Below are 27785 nucleotides of genomic sequence, written 5' to 3'. Positions count from 1 at the left end.
TATGGCCAAACGGTTCTATTTTTGTTTCATCAGACCAGAGGACATTTCTCCAAAAAGTACGATCTTTGTGCCCATGTGCAGTTGCAAACCGTAGTCTGGCTTTTTATGGCGGTTTTGGAGCAGTGGCTTCTTCCTTGCTGAGCGGCCTTTCAGGTTATGTCGATATAGGACTCGTTTTACTGTGAATATAGATAATTTTGTACCTGTTTCCTACAGCATCTTCAGAAGCTCCTGTTGTTCTGGGATTGATTTGCACTTTTCACACCAAAGTACATTCATCTCTAGGAGACAGAACGCGTCTCCTTCCTGAGCGGTATGATGGCTGCGTGGTCCCATAGTGTTTATACTTGCATACTATTGTTTGTACAGATGAACGTGGTACCTTCAGGCGTTTGGAAATTGCTCCCAAAGATGAACCAGACTTGTGGAGGTCTACAATTATTTTTCTGAGGTCTTGGCTGATTTCCCCATGATGTCAAGCAAAGAGGCACTGAGTTTGAAGGTAGGCCTCGAAATACATCCACAGGTACACCTCCAATTGACTCAAATTATGTCAATTAGCCTATCAGAAGCTTCTAAAGTCATGACATCATTTTCTGGAATTTTCCAAGCTGTTTAAAGGCACAGTCAATTTAGTGTATGTAAACTTCTGACCCACTGGAATTGGGATACAGTGCATTATAAGTGAAATAATCTGTCTGTAAACAATTGTTGGAAATATTACTTGTGTCATGCACAAAGTAGATGTCCTAACCGACTTGCCAAAACTATAGTTTGATAACAAGACATTTGTGGAGTGGTTGAAAAACGAGTTTTAATGACTCCAACCTAAGTGTATGTAAACTTCAGACTTCAACTGTATATACAGTGAGGGAAAAAAGTATTTGATCCCCTGCTGATTTTGTACGTTTGCCCACTGACAAAGAAATGATCAGTCTATAATTTTAATGGTAGGTTTATTTGAACAGTGAGAGACAGAATAACAACAAAAAAATCCAGAAAAACGCATGTCAAAAATGTTATAAATTGATTTGCATTTTCATGAGGAAAATAAGTATTTGACCCCCTCTCAATCAGAAAGATTTCTGGCTCCCAGGTGTCTTTTATACAGGTAACGAGCTGAGATTAGGAGCACACTCTTAAAGGGAGTGCTCCTAATCTCAGCTTGTTACCTGTATAAAAGACACCTGTCCACAGAAGCAATCAATCAATCAGATTCCAAACTCTCCACCATGGCCAAGACCAAAGAGCTCTCCAAGGATGCCAGGTCCAAGATTGTAGACCTACACAAGGCTGGAATGGGCTACAAGACCATCGCCAAGCAGCTTGGTGAGAAGGTGAAAACAGTTGGTGCGATTATTCACAAATGGAAGAAACACAAAAGTACTGTCAATCTCCCTCGGCCTGGGGCTCCATGCAAGATCTCACCTCGTGGAGTTGCAATGATCATGAGAACGGAATCAGCCCAGAACTACACGGGAGGATCTTGTCAATGATCTCAAGGCAGCTGGGACCATAGTCACCAAAAAAACAATTGGTAACACACTACGCCGTGAAGGACTGAAATCCTGCAGCGCCCGCAAGGTCCCCCTGCTCAAGAAAGCACATATACAGGGCCGTCTGAAGTTTGCCAATAAACATCTGAATGATTCAGGGGAGAACTGGGTGAAAGTGTTGTGGTCAGATGAGACCAAAATTGAGCTCTTTGGCATCAACTCAACTCGCCGTGTTTGGAGGAGGAATGCTGCCTATGACACCAAGAGCACCATCCCCACCGTCAAACATGGAGGTGGAAACAGTATGCTTTGGGGGTGTTTTTCTGCTAAGGGGACAGGACAACTTCACCGCATCAAAGGGACGATGGATGGGGCCATGTACCGTCAAATCTTGGGTGAGAACCTCCTTCCCTCAGCCAGGGCATTGATAATGGGTCGTGGATGGGTATTCCAGCATGACAATGACCCAAAACACACGGCCAAGGCAACAAAGGAGTGGCTCAAGAAGAAGCACATTAAGGTCCTGGAGTGGCCTAGCCAGTCTCCAGACCTTAATCCCATAGAAAATCTGTGGAGGGAGCTGAAGGTTCGAGTTGCCAAACGTCAGCCTCGAAACCTTGGATGAATGACTTGGAGAAGATCTGCAAAGAGGAGTGGAACAAAATCCCTCCTGAGATGTATGCAATCCTGGTGGCCAACTACAAGAAACGTCTGACCTCTGTGATTGCCAACAAGGGTTTTGCCACCAAGTACTAAGTCATGTTTTGCAGAGGGGTCAAATACTTATTTCCCTCATTAAAATGCAAATCAATTTATAATATTTTTGACATGCGTTTTTCTGGATTTTTTTGTTGTTATTCTGTCTCCAACTGTTCAAATAAACCTACCATTAAAATGATAGACTGATCATGTCTTTGTCAGTGGGCAAACTTACAAAATCAGCAGGGGATCAAATACTTTTTTTCCTTCACTGTATATACACTGCTCAAAAAAATAAAGGGAACACTTAAACAACACATCCTAGATCTGAATGAATGAAATAATCTTATTAAATACTTTTTTCTTTACATAGTTGAATGTGCTGACAACAAAATCACACAAAAATTATCAATGGAAATCAAATTTATCAACCCATGGAGGTCTGGATTTGGAGTCACCCTCAAAATTAAAGTGGAAAACCACACTACAGGCTGATCCAACTTTGATGTAATGTCCTTAAAACAAGTCAAAATGAGGCTCAGTAGTGTGTGTGTGGCCTCCACGTGCCTGTATGACCTCCCTACAACGCCTGGGCATGCTCCTGATGAGGTGGCGGATGGTCTCCTGAGGGATCTCCTCCCAGACCTGGACTAAAGCATCCGCCAACTCCTGGGCAGTCTGTGGTGCAACGTGCGTTGATGGATGGAGCGAGACATGATGTGCTCAATTGGATTCAGGTCTGGGGAACGGGCGGGCCAGTCCATAGCATCAATGCCTTCCTCTTGCAGGAACTGCTGACACACTCCAGCCACATGAGGTCTAGCATTGTCTTGCATTAGGAGGAACCCAGGGCCAACCGCACCAGCATATGGTCTGAGGATCTCATCTCGGTACCTAATGGCAGTCAGGCTACCTCCGGCGAGCACATGGAGGGCTGTGCGGCCCCCCAAAGAAATGCCACCCCACACCATGACTGACCCACCGCCAAACCGGTCATGCTGGAGGATGTTGCAGGCAGCAGAACGTTCTCCACGGCGTCTCCAGACTCTGTCACATCTGTCACATGTGCTCAGTGTGAACCTGCTTTCATCTGTGAAGAGCACAGGGCGCCAGTGGCGAATTTGCCAATCTTGGTGTTCTCTGGCAAATGCCAAACGTCCTGCACGGTGTTGGGCTGTAAGCACAACCCCCACCTGTGGACGTCGGGCCCTCATACCACCCTCATGGAGTCTGTTTCTGACCGTTTGAGCAGACACATGCACATTTGTGGCCTGCTGGAGGTCATTTTGCAGGGCTCTGGCAGTGCTCCTCCTGCTCCTCCTTGCACAAAGGCGGAGGTAGCGGTCCCTGCTGCTGGGTTGTTGCCCTCCTACGGCCTCCTCCACATCTCCTGATGTACTGGCCTGTCTCCTGGTAGCGCCTCCATGCTCTGGACACTACGCTGACAGACACAGCAAACCTTCTTGCCACAGCTCGCATTGATGTGCCATCCTGGATGAGCTGCACTACCTGAGCCACTTGTGTGGTTTGTAGACTCCGTCTCATGCTACCACTAGAGTGAAAGCACCGCCAGCATTCAAAAGTGACCAAAACATCAGCCAGGAAGCATAGGAACTGAGAAGTGGTCTGTGGTCACCACCTGCAGAACCACTTCTTTATTGGGGGTGTCTTGCTAATTGCCTATAATTTCCACCTGTTGTCTATTCCATTTGCACAACAGCATGTGAAATGTATTGTCAATCAGTGTTGCTTCCTAAGTGGACAGTTTGATTTCACAGAAGTGTGATTGATTTGGAGTTACATTGTGTTGTTTAAGTGTTCCCTTTATTTTTTTGAGCAGTGTATATATATTTTTTTATGTGGGGGGTGGGGGGGCCCCCAGGGCACGTGCCGTGCGTGCCCGGTCGGTAAACCGGCCCTGTCCCCATCCTAATCCCCACCAGAGGCTATTACTAAGGGTAGGCTACTTACAGTATTCAGAAGAATAGCTTTGTTCGTAGCTTAGCTCTAGCTGTCTGCATAAGATGTCCACTTTGGGGGCAGGATTGGACTTGGTTAATACGGTTTGATATAGCATTCCTGCTTACCTCTGAATTACTGGCCTGAATATGTGTCTTCCAAAATCAACAGCTCTCAATGGAACTGAGACATGCAGTTGTCAAACAAAACTCAATTGACATACTCTATCAATGACCACAGGTTGTTTCTACAGGAATCGAGCAGCATATTTGCTCTACATGTTTTAAACTGCTAAATGTCTTGGTGATTATTGGTGATGTTCACACCCCAAACATTTTTTGACTGTAATGTGTCTCCTCTCCTGTGCTGCAGAGTCAGACTGTGTCGTTGCAGCCGGTGGCCCGTATAGAGGAGGTTCTGTACCGCTACCAGCCCATCATTATCCACACCTACGGACCCACCGTGCCTGAGCTGGAGCAGCTGGGACGACTTGGGTAAGAACACACTTACACACCTAAAGGGTACAGAAGGATCTAGAGATGCCCAGTGATATGATACGTCCATAGGCACAGCACAGTAGTGTACACCATCAAATATACATAATTGTACAGACAGTCTGGGTGGCACAGTAGACTTTTTGGGGACAGGAGGGGAATACAGGGGGTAGAGGGGGTATGAGAGGGGAACAGAGGGTATAGGCTCACCTGGAAGTCTGGGTCTTTTCTCTGGAGTTCCCCTTGATTAGCTGTGAGAGGAGGGGGGTGTTTAAGGGGGGGAACAGCCAGCGTTCCCCTGTACCAGCCTTCCCTCTGCCTCTCCTGGACCTCATCGTCCTTCAGCACGCACAGGAAGTGCCTTCCACAAAGCCGGGCCCCCTGGGCCAATCACTCCTCGACGCCGTCGGCCCACTCCTCACAACACAGCCCATCCATCAGACAGCGCCCAGCCGTCTGTCGGCAAGGGGACAGGCTGGCACTAAGGCCCTCCCACCGGCCAGGAGAGCTCAGCTCCAATTGGCTTAGAGGGGCATAAGCAGACAAATAAGGGCGTTCTCATTGGTGAAAAGAGATGAGCCTTTGTCATTTCCACATCATAGTAACCGTCATTCAGCAGAGATTAGATTTTCTGTGGCTTCCAGTTGATCATATTGCAATTTGCAAGGAAGATTTTCAAACCCTTGTGAGGGATGATGATTTTGCAAGAGTTTCCATTGAGTTTTGTTTTTTAATATGTAATTAAAAATGCCCTTTTGATTTTCCTAATGAACTCCTGAACCACCTAATTGAAGTGAAGCCTTCCTTCTTAATGGATTGCAGGAGGGTTTAGTAGAATAACTGGTACTTCTTTTACATTATGTATGCAGTGCAATGCTGAGGTTTTGGTTCTTTTGGCTAGGCTGATCAATATGCAGATGAAACACATCTCAAAATGTTTTGCCGCATGCTGGAGCTGGCCAATGATAGGGGGATGAAAGGGGGAAGAGGAGGGGGGACACGGGGGCGTCTGGTGTCAGCAGTTCAGGGGTCCTGCAGGACCAGGGCTGGAGGGGAATGGCTCTGCCACTGAGATAAATTAGGCTCCTCTCAATGACAAACACCAGTCCCTCTGGCGCAGGCAGCGACACAGACTACTGTAGCCCAGTCTGACAAATAAACCACAACTCCCATGATGCAGTATGCTCTGTTAGCAGGAGCTGGAATTCTGCTGACACTTCTGCATTGTTAGCTGAATCACAAAACTGCAAAGTTCAGAGTTTATGCACACATGCGCTGGTGCGTGTGCACACACACACACACACACACACACACACACACACACACACACACACACACAGTCTCAGACACACACCAAAAACATGCACAGTGTCATACACACTCACATGTCCCACTCCGCATTTTTGCCCACAACAGGAGTGCTGTGATGTGGAGAGAGTTGAACGGCATGTGGAGAATAGAGGGAGGTTATGGAGAGGTTGAAAGGGAGTTCTCCAGTGCAGGGTTGGGCCAGAGTCTCAGTCTTCTGACCTATGAAGGGGATATGGTTGGGGGATGTGTGTGTGAAGGGGTTATGGTTAAGGAAGGAGGGGCTGTCGGGGGGGCTATGGTCTTATTTTAAACAGGGCTGTTTGTCTTGGTCAGGGCCCATGGTGACAGCAGCACCGCTGGTAATTTGTCTTGGACAGGGGAGTCTGGAGGGACGGGAGAGTTGAGCGCATAGCCGCACACACCCCCCCCTGTGGCCCTGAGGCCTCTGGGGCCCAGCTCTGTACAGGATGTGAGCGGAGTCTTGCTTTTTATGCTAGGGCCTCTCTCCCTTCACTCACTCTCTGTGTGTCTGTTTCCCTCTCTCTCTCCGTCTCTTTCGCCTTGTCCCTTTGCCCCCAAAAAACCGCAGGAGCGCTGCGCGGCTGCCAGGAAAAAGAAGGGCCACGCCTCTCTCTCTCTCTCTCTCTCTCTCTCTCTCTCTCGCTGTCTTTCCCTCTCTCTGCTGTACCTGAATAAATATGGGCTGAGCTCTTATTAAAGACAGCTGCTTCAATACTGGGGGAAAGAGAAAAGGCTGCATGTTCAGGCACTGGGGGCCTTTGGAAGTGTCCATTCAGCTTCCACCCCACCCACACATACAATCTCAGAAACACACTTCCCCTGATATGTGTACGTGCATGTCTGAATGCGTCTGTTTGTGTGTGCGCGAGAAACCACAGAACGGAGGAGGCTCCCTATAGTGTGAAGACATTTTATGAATAGGAAGTGTCACTCACTCTGTCTCACTGATTGGCACATACACATGTCCATGCATTAATATGCACTGAAAATACCTGTTGCTGTGCATTACCATAACAGATTAGAATGTGAATTTTCATAGGCCAGAGGATGAGGCCTTTTCCTCCGCTGTCACCTTGACCCCTGAAGGTGTGGTTTACTGTAGTCTGAGTACTGACTGTGAACTGTCCAGGTGTGTTCAGGACAGCTGTGGCTGGGTCAATACTGTCCCCTTCTGGTACGCTACCTCACCTCAGCCCTGGTTCACTCCTAGTGACATGACTGGGACCTGAATCTTGAAACTTTCACCACTTGACTCCACACAACAACCACAAACTGCAGAGGGACACCATTTTAGTATCGGTGCATCTGCTGCCTGTGGATAAAAAGAGAACCTGAATGATGGTATATGAACATGTTACAGTTTTGGAAGTCATGTCGATTTGTGTGTTAGAGAAGGTTTGTTTTGGTCTTGAGTGTGTGTATCTTTGATAAATGGAAAGAGGGAGCATGTTTATGTGTGGTTGTCTTTGATGTCAGAACCTTTTTTCTCTGTAAGTGTGTGTAATGGGTTGAAAACAAGGTCACTAAAAACAGACACTCCTTTTATTTGTTAATTTTATTTTTAAACCAATTTATGTATTTTGTTTTAATTAATCTAAATTGTATATTCTACATGCTTTAGCATTAGTAGTCCATCAGGCCAAAGATGGCGCTGTTGCACTGTGGTAGTAGGAGAAACAGCAAGTTCTGGACAAGCGCGCACACCATTCTTCAGAATAAAGAAAGCGCCATAACTTTGCAGACGTAAACTTGTCAGTTCTTTTTACTATTACAGGCCACCTCAGCTACAGACTGAGGCCGGTAACATTTTGGGGGCTCGTCCGGGATAGCGCCACCATCTGGTGAGTTGCTGATCCTACAACTGGGTGATACAGACGTCAGAGCTGTGGGGAAGGCTGCGAGAGTTATTCAGAGAGCTGAGGCTACAGGGACCACTTCCAGAGTCACCAGAGAGCGGATTGAGACATCCAGTAACAATGGCGACGCGTTGCAAGATTATTTTGGATCTTCAGAAACAGTTATCATCAATGAATGGAAGCCAGCTGCACACACTAGCAGTGGCACTAGACAACGTGAACGAAAGAGACATTCCAGAGGCATCTGAGTCCAACGAACCAGAACTTTTTGACTACATCAAGGGTGAGGAGAGACTGAAGCTGGAGGACAAGGGCTTGTCCTGCCTACTTCACCTGCGTGATCAACTTGATGAACTATTATCAGTCACAGACAATGACCGACCGAGACCAACAACATATCAACAACCAAAGACACTGTGAGAAATGGGTCAGCACATGCAGCTCCCCTGGTTGCAGAACAGGTATCTGGGTTGATGAGTGTTACTGATGTAGCAGCACTGTTTCCTCGTAGAGAATTTAAGATACATGGTGGCCAAATCTCTGATTCTGTTTCTGATTTTACTTGCAGTAGTATATGTAAACAAATTGATGAGGGTCTCCGAGAGAAATATCCTGAGTCGGAGTTAGTCAGAAATGTTCTAAGAGTAATCAAGCCAGGTACTTTCATGGACATGTTGACAAACAAAGAGGGTCTTACTGTAGCAGAGCTGAAACGCTTCTTTAGGTCTCATCTCAGAGATAAAAGTAGCACAGAGCTCTTTCAGGAGCTGAGTAACGCTATACAGCAGGACAAGGAAATGCCTCAGCAGTTTGCATATAGGTTAATGGGGCTCAAACAGCGTGTACTGTTCGCATCACAGCAGAGTGGTGATGAGTTTGTCTATGACAAGAAGCTGGTAGAGGGTGTGTTCCTTCACACACTTTACCAAGGGCTCAGTGAAAAATACACTAAAATCAGAGATGACCTCAAGAAATATACCTCTGATTGTAGTGTGACTGACAACTTAATCCTCGAGCAGATAACACAATCAACCAGTGAGGAAGCAGATAGACAGAAATATCTAGGTCGCAGTACTAGACACAGACCAGTAAATGTAAACTCAGCACAGCAACAAGGGGACAGTGAATATTGTGACCAGTCTTCCCCCTCTCAGGTTGATGGTGAAGTGAAGGCCAATCGCACAGCCATCCAGGAGCTGACCGCAACAGTGTCTGCACTGGCTAAAAACCTGGAGAAAATGATGAAACCTGCTGCAGGTGAGGCCCAGGGGTACACAAATCCCCCACCCTCCGGAGGTCAGACAAGAGGTGAGGCCCAGGGATATGCCCATCACCTATCCTCCAGAGCACCGACGAGAGGCACCGAGATATGCCTCTTCACCACCATCCAGAGCAACGACGACAGACAGGGCCCACACTAAGGGTAAATGTCAAGACTGTGTCCAGCAGGGAATTGATAGCTGCCCTCACTGCTTCCGTTGTGGACAATAAGGACACAGAGCTGCTGTCGACTGCCTAACGAGACAGATGTCGGGAAAAGGATTCAGGTCGCTGGCGAGGGACAGACAGTGACCGCTGGAAACAAAACGTCCCTACTCCAAATCAACTGTGTGAAGACAGAGAAACCAGCTACACGTCCACACACAGGAACATCAACACACACTCCGCCTAAGACACCCAAGGTGCACAGCTTATTGCCAATAGATGTATGGTCTCATGCCTATGTAATGGAGTCAAAGTTGAGATGTTGTTAGACACTGTGGCACAGGTTAGCATTGTAGGGAGGGCCTGGGTAGAGAACGCTTTGCCAAGTGTTGAGATCCAACCCCTTTGTTAACTGAAGGCCAGCTCCACGTGATTGCATCAAACTGCACTACTGTCCCCTTTGAAGTGTCCCTGGAGCTTCTGAGTAGGAAACATGGGAAAATGGCAAAACATGTGCCTATGCTAGTTAGTCAGAGCTGTGTAGACTGTCCACTACTAGGCTTTAATGTAATAGAGGATATCATAAGAGAAAACAGTGAACAGACTGATGGTGTCACTCTCAGTGCACTGCTGAGTGAGGTGATGAATGTAAAAGAAAAAGCTGTTGAAACCATGGTCTCTGCCATTAAAGTGATGACCCATGAAAAAATGTCACTGAGCTGTTTGGTAAAAGTGGGAAAGAAAGGATTTACCATTCCTACAGGTCAAATAGCTGAGGTGAAATGTAGAATCAGAGCCTGGCCAGAGGGAGGAACAATGATGTTCGAGCCAGCCATGGACAGCCATTGCCCGGAAGGTTTGGAGCTGTTTCCATGCCTCGTGGATGTGCCCTGTGGAGCCTCGAAGGTGGTAAAGATTCCAATTCAGAACTCCACACATGACATTTACCTGACGAGAGTCACACACCAGTTGGGTCCAGAGAAAAATGGCACCCACCTGTTGACTTAGAACATCTACAGGAAGAGGAACAGAAAATAGTCAGAAGAATGCTGTATGAAGAATCTGATATGTTCTCACAGGAAGATGGAGATATCGGCTGCATTCCGAACCTTAAGCTGAAACTCAACTTGAAGGATCACACGCCTGTCCAGAAAAGTTACAACTCCATTCCGAAACCTCTATACAAAGAGGTGAAAGAATATGACCAAAACCTACTGGAGAGAGGCTGGATCAAGAAATCCACATCGCCAGTGGTCTGTGTGTGCAAGAAGGACAGCAGCCTGCGGTTATGTGTCGACCTCAGGGAGCTGAATCGCAAAACCATCCCTGACTGTCATCCGTTGCCACGGATACAAGACCTGCTGGATAACCTAGGGGGATACACAGGGTTCTCGATACTCGACCAAGGCAGCGCTTACCATCAAGGTTTCGTGGATAAAAGCTCAAGACAAGCCACCGCGTTCAGCACCCCCTGGGGCCTATATGAGTGGGTCCGCATCCCCTTTGGTTTGACCAACGCCCCATCCACTTTCCAGAGGTGTATGAAAGGAGTTCTAGAGGGCATGAGAGACGACTGCTGTTCTCCATATCTGGACGATGTTATCTGCTATTCCAAGACGTTCAGTGAACATGTGGGAGACCTAAAAAGAGTGCTTAGTCGGATGAGGAAGCACGGTATCAAACTGCGGCCGAAAAAGTGTGAAGTCTTCAGACGCCAAGTGAGGCACATAGGGTCGGATCGTATCCAGTGAGGGAAAACAAATCGACCCAAAAGACTTGGAGGCTGTTTTGCAGCTAAAGGAGAGGGAGCCACAGACAGTTGGAGAGGTCAGAACACTACTGGGATTCTTCGGCTACTACAGGTCATTCATCCAAGATTTCCCCAGGATGGCCAACCCCCTATTTGAGCTGCTACAAAGTCCATCAGAAGAAAAAGGGAAAACTGCCAAGCCCAAATCAACCAGAGGAAAAACCCAGGCCAAAAAGGTTAGCAATGGACAACAGCATCCCAAGACACCAGTCCAGTGGACGGCTGTACACGGAGCCATCGTGGCCAAGTTGGCGGACATGCTAACAAATCTACCCATACTAGCATACCCAAACTGTGACTTACCATTTGTGCAACACACTGACGCTTCCAATGAGGGTCTAGGGGCTGTCCTTTACCAACATCAGAACGGGAGACTACGTGTAATCGGGTGTGGGTCCAGAACGCTAACTCCAGCAAAGAAAAACTACCACCTCCACAATGGCAAACTTGAGTTTTTAGCACTTAAATGGGCGATCTGTGACAAATTTAGAGACTATCTATACTATGCACCCACCTTTACCGTATACACAGACAACAACCCTTTGACCTATGTTCTGAGCACAGCTAGACTCAACGCAGTAGGTCACCGCTGGGTCGGGGCATTGGCCAAATTCCACTTCAACCTGAAATACAGGCCTGGGGAAATGAATGCAGACACTGACACACTGTCTCATTGTCCTGTCGTTCTCCACAACCATGTGGGTGAATACACAGAATCTATGCCACCAGAAGTCATCTCAGCGGTATGGCAAGGAAGCAGAGCAGTGAAAAATGAGGATGTTCCATGGGTGGCTGCGCTGCAGGTCAACTCTAGAGAGGGTGGTGTGTCACCTGTAGGCATGCCTGCCATCACACCAGAGGATATCAAGGCTGCACAGCATGAGGATGCTGCAATCAGAGAAATCATCTCGCTGAAAAACAAAAGATGGAATCCAAATGAGAAGGAGAAAAAGCTCATGGGACCAGAAATAAGGAGACTAGTCCATGAGTGGAACAAGCTGGTCATGGAAAATGGAATCATGTACAGACAACGAAAGCAACTTGTACTACCCAGCAAGCTGAAATCAGTGGTGCTGAAGAACTAACATGAAGACATGGGACACGTCGGTGCAGACAAAGTGATCCATCTAGTCAGGGAAAGATTTTACTGGCCATTCATGCAGCGTGAAGTAGAATATTGTGATCAGACGGTGTGCATGTATCAAGCAGAAACTTCCCTGTGTTCCAGAGAAAGCACCTATGGGTTCTATCACCACCAGTGCACCCTTTGAGCTTCTCTCCATCGACTACATGCACCTTGAGCCAAGCAAAGGAGGCTATGAATATATTATTGAACTGGTCAATCATTTCACACGCTTTGCACAGGCCTACCCAACGAAGAACAAGTCAAGAAAAACTGCAGCCGAGAATACATTTCAAGACTTCATTCCTCGGTTTGGCTATCCTAGTACGCTTCACCACGACCAAGGGGGAGTTTGAGAACAACCTGTTCCAGAGACTCCAGCAGCGTGCAGGGAACTACCCCATACCATCCACAAGGGAACCCTGTGGAAAGGATGAGTAGAACACTCCTGCAGATGCTCTGCACTCTGCAAGAAGAGAAGACAGAGTGGAAAGACCATCTACCAAACATTGTCCATGCCTATAACTGTACAAGGCATGAGGCAACGGGATACTCACCATTTTTTCTCCTGTATGGCAGAGCCCCACACCTTCCTATCGACCTACTGTTCAACCTCGAACCAGAAACAGTGACAAGAACCCAACAAACATTCACAGAGAAGTGGGCAACAAAGATGCAAGACGCATACAAAATCGCTTCTGAGAACAGTCAAAAGTCCTCAGCGAAAGGGAAGAAGTACTACGACAAAGGTGTCAAAGATGCAACTCTACAGCCAGATGATCAAGTCCTTGTTAGGAACCTATCAGAAAGAGGTGGCCCTGGGAAATTCTGTGCTTACTGGGAGAAGATGGTACACAGAGTTGTGGAGAGAATTAGAGAGGGTCCAGTGTATAAGATCCAGTCAGAGTGGAGACAAAGCTCTTCGTGTGCTGCACCAGAACCTCCTGTTACCTGTAAATGACTTGCCAGTGCATCAAGACACTCCAACCAAACCTGTGAAAAGAACACCCCCAAGACAAATACAGACTACAAACAGTAACATGATTGACCAAGAATCTGACATTTCAGATGAAGAGGAAAGCTACTATACTTACCAGCACAGTCCTCGGGTCCATCAGAGCGATGTCAGACCACAACCAAGTCAACCAGAGTGGCGTACCAGACTGCAAGTTACTGCTCAGGAGTTCAGACCTACAGTGGCACAGGAAATAGAACAGATCCAGCAACAGCATGGAGTGGAGGATGAAGTGCAGGAGGAACTCCAAGATTATGTGCTAGTACAGCGGCAAGAGGTCAATGGAAAGGAAGACTTACCTGTGAGAAGGTCCACGTGCACTGGAAGGCCCAGAGCAATGTTTAGCTATAAGAGTCTGGGACAAACGTCATACCAGTCATTGAGACAAGGAGCAAACGCAGTTGTGCTCAATTCTTACATGGCGCCTGGAAACATGATGACTTATCCAGTTTTACAAGGAGGTTACTGGCACGAAGGAACACCACTTGTCTGGACATGCTAGACACCGACTAGAAATTGACTTGACTATAGACAGACAAAAAATGTGTTTATGTATTTGTCTTAATTAATCTAAATTGTATATTCTACATGCTTTAGCATTAGTAGTCCATCAGGCCAATAGATGACGGTGTTGCACTGTAGGAGAAACAGCAAGTTCTGGACAAGCGCGCACACCATTCTTCAGAATAAAGAAAGCGCCAGAACTTTGCAAACGTAAACTTGTGTCCGTTCTTTTTACTATTACATGTATGTAACAGAACTTCTTAACTTTCTAATATTGAAAGAATATGTATTAACATGCTAGTTAACAACTTTGTCAAGGTATTATCACGTTAGGAAAGGTTTTGTGTCGAACTGAGTGAGAAGAACGTGATTTACAATGAGTGAGAGTATATGTTAGCTTGATGCTAGCTGAGGTAAAAACCTTTTGCAAGTCACAGAGACTATGTTTACTGAACAGCTTACTTGTACTGGATTTTGTCTAGGAGATTTTATAAAGAATCCATTTGTTAGGGATTCTGAGTTCGTTTTACATGTTATTGGTTTTGTGTAAAATTGTGCTCACGAGCTGGTAAACTGGCCGCGCACGCTCAGTCTGGAGCATGAACTTTTAGTGCAGACAGACAGTGCGGATGCATGAGAGAGAGACGATTTTACGGAGGTGCTACTATCTTAAAGCTGAATGTATTGTTACATTTTACATTTACGTCATTTAGCAGACGCTCTTATCCAGAGCGACTTACAAATTGGTGCATTCACCCTATAGCCAGTGGGATAACCACTTTACAAATATTTTTTTATTTTTATTTATTTATTTATTATTATATATTTTTTTTTGGGGGGGGGTAGAAGGATTACTTTATCCTATCCCAGGTATTCCTTAAAGAGGTGGGGTTTCAAATGTCTCCGGAAGGTGGTGAGTGACTCCGCTGTCCTGGCGTCGTGAGGGAGCTTGTTCCACCATTGGGGTGCCAGAGCAGCGAACAGTTTTGACTGGGCTGAGCGGGAACTATGCTTCCGCAGAGGAAGGGGAGCCAGCAGGCCAGAGGTGGATGAACGCAATGCCCTCGTTTGGGTGTAGGGACTGATCAGAGCCTGAAGGTACGGAGGTGCCGTTCCCCTCACTGCTCCATAGGCAAGCACCATGGTCTTGTAACGGATGCGAGCTTCAACTGGAAGCCAGTGGAGTGTGCGGAGGAGGGGGGTGACGTGAGAGAACTTGGGAAGGTTGAACACCAGACGGGCTGCGGCATTCTGGATGAGTTGTAGGGGTTTAATGGCACAGGCAGGGAGCCCAGCCAACAGCGAGTTGCAGTAATCCAGACGGGAGATGACAAGTGCCTGGATTAGGACCTGTGCCGCTTCCTGTGTAAGGCAGGGTCGTACTCTCCGAATGTTGTAGAGCATGAACCTGCAGGATCGGGTCACCGCCTTGATGTTAGCGGAGAACGACAGGGTGTTGTCCAGGGTCACGCCAAGGCTCTTCGCACTCTGGAAGGAGGACACAACGGAGTTGTCAACCGTGATGGCGAGATCATGGAACGGGCAGTCCTTCCCCGGGAGGAAGAGCAGCTCCGTCTTGCCAGGGTTCAGCTTGAGGTGGTTATCCGTCATCCATACTGATATGTCTGCCAGTTTTTGTCAGTTTTCTATATTGGTAGCGGTATATAGAAAAACATTCAGTTACTTTTGTCTTCATATGTGTTTCTATTGTATGAATGTGAAATACATTTTGGTTTTCATGTGAAATCATACAGTAAGACGGTATTTGTGGAATTGTTTTTTGAATTCTGCTTTAGGTAAAGTGCATTTACAGTGGGGGAAAAAAGGATTTAGTCAGCCACCAATTGTGCAAGTTCTCCCACTTAAAAAGATGAGAGAGGCCTGTAAATTTCATCATAGGTACAGGTCAACTATGACAGACAAATTGAGATTTTTTTTCTCCAGAAAATCACATTGTAGGATTTTTAATGAATTGATTTGCAAATTATGGTGGAAAATAAGTATTTGGTCAATAACAAAAGTTTCTCAATACTTTTTTATATACCCTTTGTTGGCAATGACACAGGTCAAACGTTTTCTTTAAGTCTTCACAAGGTTTTCACACTGTTGCTGGTATTTTGGCCCATTCCTCCATGCAGATCTCCTCTAGAGCAGTGATGTTTTGGGGCTGTCGCTGGGCAACACGGACTTTCAACTCCCTCCAAAGATTTTCTATGGGGTTGAGATCTGGAGACTGGCTAGGCCACTCCAGGACCTTGAAATGCTTCTTACGAAGCCACTCCTTCGTTGCCCGGGCGGTGTGTTTGGGATCATTGTCATGCTGGAAAGACCCAGCCACGTTTCATCTTCAATGCCCTTGCTGATGGAAGGAGGTTTTCACTCAAAATCTCACGATACATGGCCCCATTCATTCTTTCCTTTACACGGATCAGTCGTCCTGGTCCCTTTGCAGAAAAACAGCCCCAAAGCATGATGTTTCCACCCCCATGCTTCACAGTAGGTATGGTGTTCTTTGGATGCAACTCAGCATTCTTTGTCCTCCAAACACGACGAGTTGAGTTTTTACCAAAAAGTTATATTTTGGTTTCATCTGACCATATGACATTCTACCAATCCTCTTCTGGATCATCCAAATGCACTCTAGCAAACTTCAGACGGGCCTGGACATGTACTGGCTTAAGCAGGGGGACACGTTTGGCACTGCAGGATTTGAGTCCCTGGCGGCGTAGTGTGTTACTGATGGTAGGCTTTGTTACTTTGGTCCCAGCTCTCTGCAGGTCATTCACTAGGTCCCCCCGTGTGGTTCTGGGATTTTTGCTCACCGTTCTTGTGATCATTTTGACCCCACGGGGTGAGATCTTGCGTGGAGCCCCAGATCGAGGGAGATTATCAGTGGTCTTGTATGTCTTCCATTTCCTAATAATTGCTCCCACAGTTGATTTCTTCAAACCAAGCTGCTTACCTATTGCAGATTCAGTCTTCCCAGCCTGGTGCAGGTCTACAATTTTGTTTCTGGTGTCCTTTGACAGCTCTTTGGTCTTGGCCATAGTGTTGTTTGGAGTGTGACTGTTTGTGGTTGTGGACAGGTGTCTTTTATACTGATAACAAGTTCAAACAGGTGCCATTAATACAGGTAACGAGTGGAGGACAGAGGAGCCTCTTAAAGACGAAGTTACAGGTCTGTGAGAGCCAGAAATCTTGCTTGTTTGTAGGTGACCAAATACTTATTTTCCACCATAATTAGCAAATAAATTCAATAAAAATCCTACAATGTGATTTTCTGGATTTTTTTTTCTCAATTTGTCTGTCATAGTTGACGTGTACCTATGATGAAAATTACAGGCCTCTCTCATCTTTTTAAGTGGGAGAACATGCACAATTGGTGGCTGACTAAATAATTTTTTTCCCCACTGTATGTTGTGTAATTTAAAGTGTGCACTTGTTTGATGTGTATGTTTTAAAAGTACGAACAAGAAAATAGACAATTTAAAACATGATTCAGAATAAAGAAAGTGCCAAAACTGTGCAGACTTAAACTTGTGTCCGTTCTTTTTACTATTACAGGCCACCTCAGACTGAGGCCGGTAACGTGTGTGTGTTCGCGGGTGCGTGAGTGTGAGCATGCGCACATGCGTTCGTGAGTCTTTGAGGAAAAGATGGAGTACATTTTGTGTGCTTACACATGTCTACTGTGTGGGTTTGTTTTCTGGTGCACTTCCTAAGTCCTGACTGTGTAGGCGATGAAAGACCCAAGTTCTCTGCCGCTCCAGAGAGAAGGGAAGGGGGAGTAAATCTTGGACAAGGACTAATCCTGTGTGGGGAAAGAGGGAGAAGGAGAAATTGGCAGCGCCGTACTCAAATTCTACTAAAACCTCAAGTGCTGACAATGAAAGCTAGAGAGAGCAGTTGTTTGTATTGGCACAGGTCACCCTGAAATTAGTCCATCACTGTGACAGGGGTTTCTCAATGTGCTACGCTAAATGCCAATGTGGATAATATTTTGAAGTTTTACCCCCTCATCCTCTTCTCCTCCTCTCCCAGCTCTCCTTAATTGGTGGAAAAAGTGAGGTTTCTGTCGGGGGCGGGTGGTTGTTGGTTATCAGGCGGTCGGGGTGAAGGGGAGCAGCTGAGCGATGGAACGGGGAGGGTGGGCGGGGTGTTTAGTCTGGAGCTCTTCTCCAGGGGACCCTGAGCTGAGCTGCAGACCAGGAAGTAGTGCTCCTCAGCCATGGAGGCTCGTCAGACTCACTGGAGTCTGGCTGAAGGGTTCAAGCTCTCTCTGAGGGATGGATGGAGGGGATTGATTGGGACATATCGAGAGAAAGGAGCTTTGTTGTCAAGCTACCACAGTGGCATTCGTAGTCTTTCCTTGATCATAGAGCTCTTGTCTGCTTCATAATACACACACAAGCACGCACACACATACACACACACACACACACGCACACTGTGTTGAAGGTATACTGACTTGAGGCCTGCTCCCTGGTCTGGCTGGGAGAAAGGGAGTGATGGGTCTTTGAGTGATGTACTCCTGCCTGTGTTCTCCACCTAGCTGTCTAGCTTAGACAGGTGTGTGTTTATGTGCGGATGGATGTGTGTGTACATAAGTAAAGTATGTGTGTGTGAGAGGCAGTGTTGGCTGAGGAGCTGTGACAATCATGGCTTTCTGGCAGGCATCCCTCCTAGATCTCAGTCCCAGGCTGGCTTGACTCCAGGTCTGACTCCTAGTCCTGATCACTTCCACTAGCCCCGGCTCTGGCCCTGCTCTGCAGGATGTAGGAATTCCAAAGTCAACCAAACCTGGCTCACTACCCGCTATGACCTCTCACCTCTGGCTTCCCAACCTCTCCCCTACATTAAACAAGGTTTAAGTCATATCCTCACTCCTTAATGGTCCTCATATGTCTCTCTCACCCGCCTCTCTCCTTCCCTCTCTCTAGTAGTAGGAGACAGTAAATCTCAGTCACTGTGGCTCCCGTGCGTCTCCCACTCTCTGTGTGTGGAGAGCAGCAGGCGTGTGCTGGGCTGAGGAGGACCACTCCAGATGGACTGTTTGCTCTTTCTACACAAAACGGCCTAAAATGGCTTTTCCGTACGGCCCCGGCTGTCTGATTCTAGCTGGGAGCAAGGCCATTTGATGGGCCTGGGACCTGGGAGGGCAGGAGGGAGAGAGGGGTAGAGGTCTTCACAGGGAAATGGAGGGCTGTCCTGGGACAGAGGGAGCTGAGTGATGGCACCTCACAGTGAAGGCATCTCACATACTGTGCGCACGCAGACACACGCAGACAATATGTAGCTTTGATGGTTGAGTTATGGGGCTTGATGAAGGCGAGAAAGGCGCCATATAGTATGACCTCAGATGAACCCAAGGTCTTTGATCTGGTTTTACTACAATTACATAATCCATCTCAATTTTTTCTAGATTTTGAGGTGATTTGAAATGTCCAACATAACAGTAATTAATCATAAAGATGTATGCTGTAGGATCATTGTGTGTAACAAATATTTATGTTTCTCAAAAGCTCAGGCTGTCGACTTGGGCAGTGTCCTAGTTGTGCTAGCAGCTTGCTGGATGAAGCCTACCATTGCAAGGTACTGCTTCTCTGAATGCTCTATCCACACCCTCTCAGAGCAGTGAGCATGAACGACAGCTGTAGCTCACAGATTTGGCATTTGCATAGTTCCTGCAGTATCTTTTGGCTATGTGGGAGCCAGATCTTTAAAGCAGGGTTATTTGACTTGCAAACCCACAGGATGAGCTGTGTTTTCCCCAGCATCACTCTCAGCACATGATCAGCTCTCATTATATATCTCTGATGTTATAGTATAGCTACTCTTGCATGGCCAGACACTGTACTACTCTTGTTGGGAAGCCTGGAAATAGGGGGTAGGGTATGGGTGGTTCTTCTCTCCATTACTGGGGTAGTTGGGCTAATACCAGGGTGTTGTGTGAATGTTGTATAGTACAGTATCCACTCCTTATCCTGACCTGCACTCATGGATGATGTTCTCTGTCCTAGAAAACAGGAGCAAAACAGCATAGCTCTGTATGAACCGGATCTATTGTTGTCTCTTAATGCGATCTGTGCAAATATTGATTGATTCTTGAGTGAGTCATTAGGCCAGTGGATTGGAGGAGGCGTCTCTGACTGACAGTAGAAAGCTCTTTAGCTTCATGGGTTTGTCTGGACATAAAAACAGCAGATGGAGATGGGACGCCATGGCCACACCAGTCTTCCACTGGGTTTTTCTGGGTTCTGAAGGAGACAGGGCTGTTTTAGTCTTCTTATGAGGGCCCCTTGCCAGCCCCTTCCCCAAGCGGGCGTGTGGTGTTCCCACACAGGGACACGCACAGGCAAGCCCAGCCCCAGTGAAGGAGACACCACCAGGGCAGGCCAGGGATAACCAGGAGTGGGTATTTGCCTGCCTACTCCCCCCTTTGTTTATTTGTGGCGCTGGCTGGAGGCTGCAAGGTCAACTCCCAGAAGAGAGAGCGAGAGGCGACGTCTCGTAACTATTTATACATAAACCCAATATGTGCAGAGGTGTGTAAGGCAGGACTGGGACAGTCAGTCAGGGGTGTAGGCAGGACTGGGACTGTCAGTCAGGGGTGTAGGCAGGACTGGGACTGTCAGTCAGTCAGGGGTATAGGCAGTACTGGGACTGTCAGTCAGTCAGGGGTGTAGGCTTTGATGTCAACTGAATGGGGTGACTCTCACCCTAGCTATATACACACACACACACCATATTGGCACAGTGGAGTCCTGTGTCTCCTCTCCCCCTCAGGGCTCAGTGATGTACAGTGGGATTAGCTGGCTCATTTTCCCCTCTTAAGAGTTGGGGAAAGAAAACAAACTCCCGTCATCTGGGACTGCGCTGTGGGGACTTGTAGTAGGTACCTCCCCAGTATGATGGATGAATCCCCCCACCTCTTTGTGTTTTTCTTTCTCTCTCCCTCCCTCTCTCTTTCACTAATTGAAATGCTCTTGCTTCTCCCTCGAGGTGCTGTGGAAACTGATACCAGTGTTTCGGAACCCACCTGGGAAAAGGCTTTTCTTCCACATTGTACCGGTGTTCTATTTACAATATGCTACATATGACAATCAATACTCCCGTGTGGTGTGTTTGTGGGTGTGTCTGGCGCTATCAGCCATTCCGTGAAGAGCATATGCCCTTCCATTGTTTACGGACCCATTTGGTTAACGAGGACACTGATGTCATATAATTTCCCCCGGCCTCCAGCCCACAGTATTCTCCCTGCTCTCCAGGGGATGGCTGGATAGATAGATACTCAGTACATGCCAGGCATCTCACTGGGAGAAATGTGGGTTTCTGTATCAAGTGGCTAGTTTGTGGTGAGTTTCCATGCCATTGACGTAGTAGAGAGATTAAACTCTGTCCTGTCGCCCTGTCAGGCAGCCTCTGCCGCCCCCATCAGGCCAGACGGGAAGTACAGGACTGTGACACACAGTCCTGGATGAGCAGTGACGGTTGACGCTTTGTGAAGAAACTAAGTAAAGTCATGTTTTAGGCATCTGCGTAAGCCTCTTTTCTTTTATAATGCCTTCATATCACAGACACAAAACGACCTGCATCATTCATACCCCTTTGCTGTGATTAATGTAAACTGGCTTTACAAGTTCTGCTTGCCAGTTGTCAATCCCTGCAAAATGAGTATGTATTTCTATAAGCGTTAATGTCAAGTGTCATACAATGCTTGTGTTAACACCCTAAAAGTGGTCCACTCTTAACTAAGTGTTAGTGATACCCCTTATGGCTCTCTGAGAGACACAGACACACCCTCTCGGTCAGTGGAGTTGACCCCCTAGCGATAAGATACATGATAATGGAAAAGGAGTCGATGGCCTAGCTTAGTAGTGACTGAGTGTGTGTAGATTTGTCACTCAGACTGAGTGTCCTGTGTACAACAGGGGGTTTTGGGCCGTGTCGTATCATCCTAATGGTTGTGGAGGATATAATCTCACACTACCATGTCCTGGAGGAAACTCCATCCGAGGGAAACGAGACTGGCCTCTGGCCCCCGATGATGAAAGGCTGCTGTTGACAGATATAGTATACCTGTGAGAGTGCTCTATGTTTGGCTCCACTGCAAGGGTTTTTGTTCCTGGCCCGGCTGGATGTGTTCCAGGGTTTTAGCTTGCATACCTTTTAGAAATTCTGCTGTATTGGTTTTGCAGACGAAGTGAATTGTTATTACGGTTTTGGGAAAGATACGCAGGTCACTGTACCCTGTAACACACACACACACACACAGTCTCTGGCTCGGTCCTGCACAGCGGTGCTCTTGCTCTTAGGGTAGCAGGGGATGGGGAGGGGTAGCGGAGCTGTGAGTGTGTGTAACTGGAGCTAGCTAAGGAATGCAGGGGGTGTTTTTGGAGGAGCAGGGCGGGGTGAGGAGGGTGATTAGGGGGTGACAGCTGAGTGCTGACCCCTCTATAATGACAAATCATCCGACAGGTGTGTGGCACCACCACCCCCTCATTCCCAGGCCAGGATTCCCAACCTCTGCTGGATCGGAGCGCTAAAGGAAGACTTCCGGACATGAGGCCTGCTGTCCAAGTGGATCATGACTGGCCTTTCAGAAGTATGAAACAGACCTCTGTGGATAGATCCAGCCAGGGCCTCCCAACCACTGACCTTAACTCTCACCTTACACCTCAGCCCTAATATCTTACAGTAGCTCCACCGTCTTCAACCAGGAGGCCATGGAGTTTCCAATAGGTGAAAGTTGATTGATTGAGTTTCGACATTGCTAAATATTGTTTTTCAGACCATGCACAGAGTAGAATTCTCCAAGTTTTTTTCCATAGTGCGGTAGTGACAGGGGTTATGATGCTCAGTCTCTGCCATGAGTCATGGGAAGTAACGCGTCTCTATCATCCTTTGTGCTGCAAAAAACAACTGCAGTCCCAGGATCAGAGTGTGGTCTGGGAGCAGACAGGCGCTGAGCTGCAGCCTGGTCTGGGGTCAGTGACCAGACCTTTGTGAAAGTAAAGTGCAGGAGCAGAGGGAGGGAGACCGAGACATACTGTAACAGCAGCTGGCTATCGATACTAGACGCCATGCTTCAGTGATTCATGGCTTTTCTGATAGGAAAGAGCCTCTATTATACACTCACTCACAGTGCAGTTCATTTATACTGATATGCTATCGTATTCAAGAGCACAACCCACTCAGACCTGCTTAAGGTATACAGGGATGTTTAAATATGGGAATGCAACCTGTCATATCCCACAGTTTCAATCAGCAATGTGTAAGGCTGGTCCAAATGAATGCTATGTCTGTATGTGGTTTGTGAGGGCACCACCAAGTGTTGGCCATGATCTATAGGCAGGCGTGGCAACATTATAGCTGGCCTTTTCTTTCCATCATGGCTGGGTTTCCCCACAGCCAACACATGGAGTCTAGACAGGAGCCCTGATCCACCCAGCCTGCTAGTCCTTCACATAATGTAGCTGCTCCAAACCAGGCTGTTTTCACCCTCCCTGCCTTCCACACACACACTCACACAACCTGTCCTGTGCATTTGTTCATGTGTGACAATAAAACTTGAAACCGAACACAAAGTTACACTCAGCTGGAATCTTCCGGAACATTTTGGCACTTATCTTTTCACTTTGAATTAGAGATGGGCCTCCATGTAGTTTTCCAGGCAACAGGAGCATGGAATACTTTCGGGGTCCCGACGGGAAATCCAAGACTATTATTAGCGTTAGCAGGAGAAATTGACCAGGTATTCACCATTCCAAACCAGAGAGGAAATATGCTGTTAGCTCCAGCAGTTTTGAGTAATTTGGCTCTCAGAAAGGGGTGGATGGTAGCATGAGTACTGAGAAACAGGGGTTCTAGAATAATATTGTGATTACTCCATCAGTAAGAATATTGTTCATTGTGGTAATTCACTCATCCAAGACACTCATGTTTTTAGATTTAACAGTAGGTTCCTTACAGTTTGCCGTTTCCATGCCTCATCTGATTTAGTTTATTCAAAAGTGTAGGATAATGTAGTATAACAAAGATAAATGTACAATAACAAAGAGCTTGGCAGTCTATAGGATCCATGGGGCATATGTCTCATCATGGGTTTTTGTATGAACTAAAGAACCAACTAAAATCACCTATGCTGACAAATGTCATTCAGTCATCTCTATCGTCTGCATTAGTCTATTCCCGCCCCCCTAAATGACGTAATGGACCAGTCCAAAGTGACCCATATTTACCCAATAACAGGAGGCTTTGAAAAGCCCAGATCGAGTTGCAGCTAATGCTCCAGTGGGGCCCGGAGAGTGAAAGATGTTGCCGGCCGAAACGGCTTGGGTTTCAGAGGCCTGTGAACAAAAGGCAGCCAGTCCTCTGGGAGAAAAAGAACGAGGGGTGAGGGAGGGAAGGAGGGTGGAGAGAGGTGTAGGGGGAGAGGGGTGTAAGTCTAACTTTGTCAAAGTTGGTTCAGTGCACCGTTTATGCTGTTAAGTGTCTCATTCACACAGTATGTATAGTAGTCAGTCTATCGCTGTGTGTACCAAACTTAATTGTATGCAAATGTTCTACAAAAAGTCTGAGTGAAATATTTGTCTATTCATTGTATGTCTGTAGTCTTCCTCTGTCTGTTTGTTCAGTGTCAAGTACAGTCAGTGTTGTTTTCGCTAAAGAGAAGGGTAATGTGATGGATTGCTGAAGTGTGTGCACTAGTGTGCATTCGTTGCTGGTGTGTGTATAAAGTAGAGCTTTGGGAGGAGATGCACTTACAGGAGCAGAGTTAATGGAGCAGAACTGAACTAACGGGTGGCGTTAGGGGAGAGCAGAGGGCAGACAGACTGTTAGTTTAACGGCTGTAGAACTGGCTGGTGATGATACCCAAAGGTGATTTCACTCTACATCCTCCTGCTCTCTCCATCTCTCTCTCCTTCTCCCCCCATTATTTCATCTCCTCTCCTTCCTTAGGGGCAGGCTGGTATAAAGTTACAGAGCTCTCAGCTTTCTTGGAAGGAATGACCACATGTGTAGCTTGGGGATTAGATTAGCAGGAAGAGCAGACTTAGCCGGACTGGGAATAGACCACTTTTTCACCGTTAAAAAGGCCCAGTACAATATAATCAATAGACTGCACTCATCTGCTGTGGGGAGAGGAGCAGGAAGCCATCGGAGAAGGCCTCCCTCAAGTGTGCCATGAAGGACCGGCTACAGGAGCTCGTGCTTAATGAAGTTATTATTAATCACTGGGACGCCTGTTTTGGACTTGTGTGTTGTTTCTCTAGTGGGTGAAGAGTGGTCTTTATGTACAAAACCCGATCCGCCCTCTCTTCTTATGTCTGGAACTTAACCACTGATGGCTAGAATTCATTTTCTGTTCATGTAAATGCAAAGCACATAATTAAATGCCATATTAATGACCATGTATACATTATGCTTAGCAGTTGATTTTTAGATATTAGTCTATTTTCCATATACTGTATATCATGGAAACTCATCTGAGGAAAAACAATGTAAAATGTTAGACACACAGGTACACATGCAAACTGCCAAAAATAAATGCTCCATAAACACATACTCCAACACACGTATTCCACACACACACCTCCTTCTCCCTCCCGCTCCCAGTCCCAGTCTCTCTCTGAGCCTCCCCACAGGTGTTGGGTTACTCTGTAAAGCAGACCGAACCGGAGTACAAATCACAGAGGGCTGTCTGTGCTCTCGCTTCCTATTTCACTTTGAAGTTTCCGTGGCTCTCAGGGACAGGGGGCACAAAGCCTGACTCGTGTGGGGACTTTAGCCTCTCTGCTGGGTCTGTGAGTGTGGGAAAGGAGGGGGGTGAGTGTGTGCTGTCTTTGTTTCTTTGGACCTTAGTCACTTGAGGACTATGTTAGCTTAGTAGCCAGAGACTGTAGAACCCAGTGAAGGAGGCCAAGAGGGGGGGGGGAGGGGAGGAGAGTCGTTCCCCTAGTGCCCACTGAGCTGACAGACAGCCCAGGACTGAGTGTGTGTGAGGAGGAAGGATTAGAGAGGGTGGGGCTACAGGTCATCCTTGCCCCCCCACCTCCCCTCCCTAGTGGAAGAGCACCCGTCACCACGGACCAGGGTCTGTAGTCGACAGCTCGGCTGTTTTTCCATCTACAGCTCAGAGTGTAAATAAACAGTGACTCGCCATCTTCTTAAAAGCTGAAAGGGGGCCTTGGTGGGCTAGGGCTACATCTGTAAGCACTTAAATAAAATACACCTATAATGCTCTATGGAGTGGCTACGGATACAGAGTTTCTGTATCCCACTTTGCCCAGGCAAAAAATATGGATATTTCTACACATGTGCAGGATTTCTTTTTTTTTACTTAGCCATGTGCCAACTCTGCTGCCTACATAGCTGCTGTGCTGAGTGCTCTGCTGCCGCTCCCCCCTCCTTGATCGCCTTTGTCTGGTCACTGGTGTAGCCTACAAACTTAATGCTGTACACAACTGTTCAAACTATTGCATTCCATGTCTCAGTAAGCATAAATGCGATTTCATGTTTATTTTTTTAAGGAGGGTAGTAGGCTACATGCAGCTATTTACATGTTTTACTCAAATATATTATCGACATGTTCGTACAAACTTTGTCAGTATTGAACATAAGCAAGACACAGACAGTCTAGCGATTTCATGTTCGAGTTACATGCAGCTAACTATGGCACTGGGCGATACAAAATGAACTCGCCCATTGTCAGACTCTTTTTACCGGTCCGGATACACGCTCGGCTGCCTAGAATGTTCGGCTGCCCAGAGGTGGAATGCAGTAAGACACAGCCACGCAGTCTAATTAGCAATTCATCATCATTGCAAACATTGGCTAAGCTGCACAGGAGGCAGTCAGATAGTGTGATTTATTTTCAGAAACTACGATATGGCAGCAACTAAAGATTAGCCTACATCATCACACAAAACATTGACTCCAAAGTGTAAGGAATGCATCCTGCTTGTGCAACTGCAATGTCCATTACAACAGACTGACAGAAAAGGTTATACGCTTTATAAAACCTGCAGGGTTTTTATTTCAGTTGTTCAGAAATATGAGGCAGAGAGACAGGCTACATCATGTTTCAGAAGAGGGTGAGTAAAGAGTGAAACGTGAAGGGAGGGGGAGTGTGAGCAGCAGCTACGTTAGAAAAACGAATGTGTGCGTAAAATAACATGTGCAGAACGTGATCCAGATCCTTAGCTTTGAGAAAGAGGTTGGGGGGGTGCACTGTGTCCACCTTCCTCTCCCCTGTAACTATTCCTCAGGTCGTTACTGTAAATGAGAATATGTTCTCAGTCAATGTGCCTGGTAAAATAAGGGTAAAATAAATAAAAAACTCCTGCCTTCATATGGGGCTGAGGGGATTCTGGAGGGCTAGAAAAACATTGGGTGTTTGGATAAAAATCAACCCATGCTCAAACGCTTCACATCAACTGCATCAATGCCATTGGGTCCAGTGTAGCCTGGGTGATTTTTAAAGGCCTCACCACCTATGAAGACTGTCGATTGATCTTAACATCACATATACAGTAGTAGTTAGTAGCAGTGATGCTAATATAGGGATGTTGGAGAGGGGATAGTAGACTAATATAGGTGTTGACATTACGATACTGTAAATTTAGTAGCAAAATGATATTTTAACGGACATTTTTCTTTTCTCTTTCTGTTGGCAGGTATCTGAACCCCAGGACATAGCTGGAGAATACAACTCAGGACTAGCGTGTCATCAAGCCATCCAGGATGCCTTCAGTGGGCTCTTCCCTCCACTGGGCTGACACAGAAGCTCAGAAATATGAGGCTGTCAATTATCACAGGACTCAAATGACCCTCCTGCTCTACATTGTGGAGGGAGCCATAGACTGTTGTGGACAGTGGACTATGGTCTGAAGTCAGACCAGGATGTACACTACCGTTCAAAAGTTTGGGGTCACTTAAATGTCCTTGATTTCGATAGAAAAGCAATGTTTTTGTCCATTAAAATAACATAAAATTGATCAGAAATACAGTGTAGACATTGTTAATGTTGTAAATGGCTATTGTAGCTGGAAACTGCAGCAACCATCAGT

The 27785-nt window shown here is 46.8% G+C and overlaps 1 protein-coding gene across 1 annotated transcript in view; it reads left to right on the top strand.

Annotated features, from left to right (window-relative positions):
• LOC121539352 (CDK-activating kinase assembly factor MAT1-like) overlaps positions 1-27755 on the top strand; it is a 68354-nt gene extending 40599 nt beyond the window's left edge. The window contains exons 5-6 of the mRNA XM_041847770.1: positions 4527-4648; positions 27393-27755. Coding sequence (XP_041703704.1) covers positions 4527-4648; positions 27393-27414 — 144 coding nt within the window. The 3' untranslated portion in view covers positions 27415-27755. The remainder of the gene's footprint in view (positions 1-4526; positions 4649-27392) is intronic.
• The last annotated feature ends 30 nt before the right edge of the window (positions 27756-27785 follow it).

Source organism: Coregonus clupeaformis, chromosome 25 (genome assembly GCF_020615455.1).
Source record: "Coregonus clupeaformis isolate EN_2021a chromosome 25, ASM2061545v1, whole genome shotgun sequence".
Classification (NCBI taxonomy): Eukaryota; Metazoa; Chordata; class Actinopteri; order Salmoniformes; family Salmonidae; genus Coregonus; species Coregonus clupeaformis.
The sequence above is the reverse complement of the archived record's forward strand: the minus strand, read 5'-3'. Positions and strand labels throughout refer to the sequence as shown.